This window comes from Rhipicephalus microplus, chromosome X (assembly GCF_043290135.1).
Source record: "Rhipicephalus microplus isolate Deutch F79 chromosome X, USDA_Rmic, whole genome shotgun sequence".
NCBI classification, from domain to species: Eukaryota; Metazoa; Arthropoda; class Arachnida; order Ixodida; family Ixodidae; genus Rhipicephalus; species Rhipicephalus microplus.
In genome coordinates this window covers 333,427,386-333,435,001 of record NC_134710.1, presented here as the reverse complement: position 1 = coordinate 333,435,001, position 7,616 = coordinate 333,427,386, and the positions used below count along the sequence as shown (strand labels likewise).

The 7,616-nt window shown below is 45.5% G+C and overlaps 1 protein-coding gene across 1 annotated transcript in view; it reads right to left on the bottom strand.

The window, feature by feature from the left end:
- Positions 1 to 880: 880 nt before the first annotated feature.
- Positions 881 to 7,616, bottom strand: part of LOC119161235 (cytochrome P450 4V2) — a 118,333-nt gene continuing 111,597 nt past the window's right edge. The window contains exons 10-11 of the mRNA XM_037413609.2: positions 2,418 to 2,591; positions 881 to 1,345 (exon numbers count right to left, since the gene is read on the bottom strand). Of these exons, the coding sequence (XP_037269506.2) occupies positions 1,143 to 1,345; positions 2,418 to 2,591 (377 nt within the window). The 3' untranslated portion in view covers positions 881 to 1,142. The remainder of the gene's footprint in view (positions 1,346 to 2,417; positions 2,592 to 7,616) is intronic.

Sequence of the window (7,616 nt, the reverse complement as noted above, 5' to 3'; positions counted from 1 at the left end):
GGGTCCTGGATGTAACTCTACGTCTCCAGATAAAAATAAAAAAATTGAGAAAGCATCAAGCATCCATCGCAAAGCAAAAAGAGCACAGCATCAATAAAACACACGCTCACATGATTAAGACAACATAAAAGTTGTCGCTTGTTAATGGGGCACGACACTCTTAAAAACATAGGATTGTTGGAGCGATAACATTTAGTTCCACCTAGGTAACTAACCTGGTACATGGATAAGGGTGAGCATGGGCCGAGAAAAGTGTCGTGCCCCAGTTGTTGCAGGCCAGGTTGACCCTTTTTATGGCCACTACGCAGCGGAAACGGAAACGTTCCACGATGCGTAGAATTGGTCTCGGTGTGCCGGAGATCGCACGCAGGTTGCAGCAAATCATCCCGTGATCCATGGAAAGCACGATTCGAGGACTGCAGATCCGTTGCGATAGGTCCTGGCCAAGATTCGGTGGCGCCGTGTTTCACCGCCCCGGCGATATTCGCCGCGACAGCGAGAAATCCGAGCAGCACCTGGTACATGGATAAGGGTGAGCATGGGCCGAGAAAAGTGTCGTGATATGTGGAGTTTAACGTCCCAAAACCACCATATGATTATGAGAGGGGCCGTAATTTTGACCACCTAGGGTTCTTTAACTTGCACCCGAATCTGAGCGCATGGGCCTACAGCATTTTCGCTTCCATCGAAAATGCAGCCGCTGCAGCCGGGATTCATCCCGCGACCAGCGGGTCAGCAGCCGAGTACCTTAGCCACAAGACCACCGGAGCGAGGCCCATGGACTTCAAGCAGTCACGTGACGCATTACTATCATCATCGACGAAGGGTGGGTGGGAGAGGGGTTAATCCCTTCTTCCCCTCGCCTGACCTGAAGGGAACCTCCGGACTTCAAATGAGTTTATTCATTCATTCATTTTTATTTACAGACATTCTATAGAGAACAATTAGACAAAAAAGTAGCATGCAACTTTTAAACTTTTACATATAGATTGTGAATGGCTTTTATTTATACAAGTATATATTTACAAAAGGACAAATTGGTCTGTAAGAACCCAGTCTACAGGCACGATGCATGAAGCCAGTCTACTGTCTAAATACATTTTTGTTAGGACAAACGAATCCCGCTTAGGGTTGAAGCCTTCTTATAAATAACCTTCCGCATGCGACGTCCGCTCTTTCATTCTTTTGTCACGTGGGCGAATCTTGATTTCAAGGCCTTGAATGGCTTTGAGCACAACTTCGAAGGAAAGCTGCAGCTGATCCATCCGAAGCTTGGAGGTTATTGTATAACGACGCATGATCTGGGTTATCAGAATCTTATCTTCCAAATCGGCAAACCTTCGACCTGCCCAGAGAAAAAAAATGCTGATTAGGTATGGTATATTTTTGCACAAAATCCTATGCTATTTCGGTGTGATTTCATGAAACTCAAACAAACGTATTTCATTGTTTTTGCAAATAATGTCGAATTCATGCACATACAGTGAGCATGCCAAAGAGGAAGTTCAGCAAAGGCTTTGGCTGTAGGTAAGGATTCCGCTACGTTGTTAGCCATGATATTATTACGAGGCCTCAGTTTCTGAGTTGATTGCTTGAAAAATATAAAGTGAAAACCATATAGGCCCAGGGTTTCCAGATGTAAAGCAAATACATACTGAGTGATCTTGATGTGCCTCTCTTTTAAATTTTTCTAATCTATCTCAAACTTCTTGCTTTTAACGTATGTGCAGTACTCACGGATGGGAACGGGGCAATTGATAGGAGGCCAAGAAGTGCACGTACCTTTGTTTCCATCGTATTTATTTAGTTCATATCAGCGTTGTTTCGACTCTAACGCTTATATCAGAGCCAATGTTACTGTTTGCGAACACATATGTAGTGACATTAGACAGTTGTTTTGAGTGATTGCACAGGCCATCGTTATACTAAATATTGTGAAGTGGCGTTTTTGTCCCTGAGCACGAGCGCAGACGGTTTTATATATTATACCCAGTGTCAGAAGGTTAAAATGTGAAAATCTGTGCAGGGGACCAGTTATAATTCGTGCTTACTTAAGGGTATTGCAGTAGCAAGGAGTATTGAGTAGCGTACAAAATAGCTAAAAATATGCAAAATGAAGTTAGCGAGCTATGATAAATAAAAAAACAGTTATATAACAATTTAACGCCTATAAGCAAATGAGTACAATTAAGAATAAATAGTTCAAAACAGAAGCATTTATTAATCAACAAAAAAGGTGTTGTTGCGTATTACTGACAACGGAAAACAAAAACTGTCTTTAAAATAACGCGTGAATATGGTATATGACAGTAGAGTACAACAGTTATTTTAAAAAGCCGTTATCATATTATCATAATAATGTTATCACCCATATTCAGCGAATTTTTATTCTAGATTTTTTTTCTTATATCACTCACCAATGCAGCTCCTAAAGCCACCGGAGAATGGAATGTACAAGAAAGGATTTTCTTCCATGGTGTTTAAAAATCGTTCCGGCAGAAACACATCCGGGTTTTCATGGTACCTGGGATGTCGCTGTAGGAAGTAGATAGCGGCGACAGCAACGGATCCCCTAGGCACAGTGTATTCACCTAAGGGCGGACGGATAAAAAAACGGGAGCGTCAAATTGAGTGCCAGTATTCCTTTGTACACATAGTCGTTCGAAAGACGAATACGTCAGTCTCTTCAAAATTTATATGGTTTTTGTCAGCTCGAATTTCCAAAGTAACTTCGAGAAAGCCTTCCTGGGGAACCTTTCTGCGAACTTTTATCAAGGTAAATAGGTATAGGGCAACATTTTGGCTTTCCGTACTGTTGCTAACGAGCAAAATGTCATCTAAAAATATACACATAATGCAGCATCATAAAATCAGCACACAAACTCGTTAAAGAAATTTTATTTTCTTAGCATAAAAGTGTCGATATCACTCATATCGTTTGTCTATATATCCCAAAATAATACAAAATGAACTTCAAGCTGCTTGCATGCTAGTCGGAAGCCATTTATATTACTGAACAAGGTCAGCTACTATAGTTTTAAATATTGCGGTATCAGTCATAATGTATGCGTGCGCTCGTCAATACTTAACCAAAGTGTACAAGATTTTCCCACATGAAATTTTAGCTCGATGTAATAGGGGAAAGAGCGAGGTAAATCACAGAAAACAAAAGACGTACTCTCTGTCGTAAGCGTACACAGAGTCTGGTCGCTTTGAACGTCATCAGTCCATAACCCGAGCCCTAGAGCTGTATGATGATTGCGAAAAATCAGCGTGACAGCTGATATGGGCCACAACTATTCCGTCTTGAATGCGATTTTTTTCTCTGCACGGATTGTAAATATAAAGAAGATAGAATGTAACGAATATCAGCACTTGTGAGGTGTTACTTTGCTCACTGTCATTTTTAATCTTCCCCAATACTGGAATAGAACAGCGGGTATTATGCATGGATAGCTAATCCACCCTTCACTATTATCATAGATGCGAGATCACTTTAGAGTAAGGGCGACATGGCACAATTTATCGCAGAAACTGTAGAGTATGCCTCAGCGCAGGGTCACAACAACGTATTTTAATGGATACCCTGCCGCATTGGAATAAAGGTTAATAAAGGGGCACGCCTGGTCGTCAAGAAAGCCTAAAATTAAGGATGGTACTGCACAATTCCTATGTCTGGGCGGATATTTGAAATATTATAACGCAAGGACCCAACCACTACTTCATGAAGGAGCGATTTCATTGCCTTAAATCAAAGCCCTCATCAATTTATGAAGTTGATCCCCACAGGAAGTTCTTAATAGTGGCAGATCTTCCACGGCCCACCGAGACGTTATTTCACCGACTTCGGCTGGAAGCAGGACATGAAAATAGCTTCGCGCGCTAAGTTTACTCCGCTCCAGCTTCCTGGAATTCCATACTGTGGTAATATTATATTCTTTTGAAAAGCGTAAAATGCGCAAACGAAAGCTAAAAAGGAAGGAAGAAACTAGGAAGAGTGGACAGAGGCTCCCTTATAATAAAAAAATTACTTGAACCATGGCCTGAAATGCACCTTCAGAAGAAGAAAAAAATCTTCTCGAAAGACTTCTTTGTGGACGCCGTACTTGATGAGCGCTAATGATATACAGCTACGTGTATTTAAATACGGGTTGATGGGTTAGTTCCAGTGTTGCGGAGTAGGCATCTTCATCCCATTCCGACTCCATTCTGGAGAATTGAAACTTGTCGTGATTTTATTCTTTTAATTTCCCCAGAACTGAAATAAAACTTTGCCCGTTCAAATCCGGGAGCGGCAGGGCCGTTAAATTCCATTCCTGTAATTACTCAACGTAAGAACAGCATCTTGATGGTTTAACGAGCTAAGAACGAACGCCCCATAAATATTATGCCATGAGATTCATAAAGATTCAAGAGTACACAAAACACAGAGGTCGTAAGATCGTAGCCAGATGACAATATATATCGTGCAGTTCTAAGTAAATGTGCCCATGTGTCTAGATAGGGAGGGGGGCAGTATTGCAAAAGGGTGGCGCTGTGGGGGGGGGGGGCGGACTCTGAGGTGAGATGTCACGCAAGCTGTTATACAAAAGCTTGCAGCGAACACTACCGTCGCGCCAGTGTCAATACGCATTACATCAGAGAAGCACTTTTTAGAATATGCGTCCCAGTCACCGACAATGACAGAAGCAAAATCAAAGAAGTGAAGGACGGGGAGACAGCACGTGGCTGGGGCAAGAGTCACATATAAACTACGAGAGTGGACATACCGGCCTAAAGCGGTTGGGCTGCGCAGCTTCATGTTGGCCGTTAGAGGACAATACATCACTCCCTCTCTTAAGAAAACGCACGTTGCAGTTATGTACTGTAGTACCTTTTCTAGTGCACCATACATTTACTTGTGTATGTGGCTGCAGACGTGGCTTTCAATCGGTAGCAGTGCAGCCCTGAATTCGTCTTTACCATCCGCGATTAGACGGTTCGATATTGTAGGGCATGGTCGGGCATGAATCGGGTGTGACAGAAATGACAGAAGTGCAGCATGGCGTCGAACAGCGGCAACATTATCACGTTCCGTATCCGTGAGCATCTAAGCCAATGAAGAAGCTAGGACAGCAGCAGGACAACGCGATAAAAGAGGAGCGATAGCATGCTCGACGTGCGTCGTGGTCTTCGCCTGTTTCGTCTGCCTCTCTGCTTGGTTTCTGCTTCGTAAGTACGCCTTCATTATTTTGCAAAGTGCGTATTGTACTCGTCACTCAAGCCTTAAGCAAACATTTGTCGCATTGTACAGATCAGTGCCTACAGCATTTTCGTGCTCTTCACTTCGCGCATGATATTCATGGATTACTTCACAATAGAAAACAGCTATTTGAGATGCTGCGCAGTTTGTTCACGAGAAAATCATTTTTTAGAAGGGAGAAAGTGAATCACCGCTGGCGTCGTAAGCTTTTCTTTGCACTGGTACACGTAGTTCGAATTAATTGCATGTGTTAAATTCTGTGAAGAGAGCAGTTACGCTTAGCATCGTTATTTGTGATGTTCGATTGCTTTAAACTCGTGTTACGGGCGCCTTATAAGACGACTTGTGATTCGAGAAAAATGTTTCTTTCAGTCTACGGCGTCATCTTGTGAATAAACACTCCGTCTCCTTAGTGCTTGTATGGCATTGAAAATTAATGCGTTGTAGCTGCGGCAACTGCTCGTGACCATTTTTCGCGAAAGAAAGAAGTCCATTGACAAAAATTCGCGTGAAGGTTGGATAGAAGATATTGCTAAAATTTTGTCTCTTATGAAGAAGAAAACGCATCGTTGGCAAGCAGCATCGCCACCGTTTCGGTACTGGGCTCTGGGATCTTCTCGCTCGCCTAGTGCTGATCATCACCGGCATCTGCCTGAACGTTGCTCTGTCCCGATTGTTTTTTCATCGTAGAGCCGCCGTCGCAACACATGCCATTAAGCCTCTCTTTAATTGGTAGAGGTTGCTGACATTCCCAGTCGCCTGAACCTGGGTGCTGCCATTCACCGTCGCCTAAACCTGGAGCTGCACACCCAAACGCTACCTCCCATCATGGCCACCAACAACCGCAACCTGGTTCTTCCACTCCATCCTGCAGCACTCCCGGAGTTCTCCGCTTGCGAGAGCCCAATGTCTTTAGCGGAGCTGATGAGACCGACGTGGAAGACTGGTTCACCCACTACAAACTGGTGAGCGCAAACAACAAGTGGGATGACGCGGACACGTTGATCTCTCTGACGTTGCCGAAACGTGGTATAACAACTACGAAAACGGCATTCTGACGTGGTTCATCGTCAAAACGTCGTTTGCTGACGTTTTTGCCCGACCCGCTGTCGGCAAGTCCAGGGCCGAACAACGCTTGCGGACTCGCACACAGAAGCCATCGGAATCGTTCACTGGTTACACCGAAGACATTGTTGATCTTTGAAACCGTGTGAACACCGCCATGCCTGAGTCTGAGAAGATTTAGCACATCCTCAAAGAGATAAATGACGGTGCATTTCAGATGCTCCTGGCCCGTAACCTTGCCACCGTTGCGGAACTTGTCACGTTATGCCAAAGTTTTGACGAGTTGAGGAAGCAGTGTGCCCTGACTCAACCATTTCCCTCACATGCCGACTCGCTCTCCTGTCTTACTTCTGTTCACGATCACTCACCGACCCTGCAAGAGGTTAAAGACTTTGTGCGTGAAGAAGTAGCTCGGCAACGATCGTTGATTTCCTTCATGCAGCAGTCACCATCCTCTCGTCTGCCCTCCCCGCTCCGCGACGTCATTGCCGAAGAGGTAGCTCAAGCTGTTCCCGTCGCTGCCCACCAGCAGCCTGTGGCCACGCCTGTTCCCTATGTGCCTGCTATGCAGCCCGCAGCCACGCCTCTTACGTATGCCCAGGTGGGACGCAGCAGACCCCGCCAGCAGCCTTTGCCACCCATGTCTTCACTTGCTCCCCACTTCGCCCCTCTTTCGACACCTTGGACCACACCGCGAGTCTGAAATTCCTGGCGCACTCCTGACAATCGACCGATCTGCTACATCTGCGGTACTCCAGGACGCGTGGTACGATATTGTCGCCGTCACTTTCAAACAATCCACGACGCTACTCGGCCGTTCCCGTATGACCTACAGCCCATGCACCTACCTGCTCCCTATCCCTCACCGCATTATGGCTACACTAACCTTCCCGAGTCTCAGTCACCCCAGCCACCATCTCAGACTCAATCTCCCCGCTTTCCGTCTCCTCGCAGGCGATAACGGCCACCAATGCGTCGCCGACATGCTTTCTCCAACCGGGAAAACTGAACGCCACAGTTCCAGAGGCAAGAACTGCGCCCTTGTTGAAATGCCCAAGCCCTCGCACTTCACCTGCTAACGTCGTCACCATATCTGTCGATGGTGTTTCTACCTTTGCCCTCATCGACACAGGTGCTACCGTTTCTGTTATAGCCACCGAGCTCTGCCGCTCCCTACGCAAATTGACCACACCGCTCTTTCGACTATCGCTTCGTATGGCTAGCGCACAACCAGTTCTACCTCTCGGCACCTATACGGCCCGCATATTCATCCAAGGCTCTATGTACGTTGTCGAGTCCATCGTCCTTT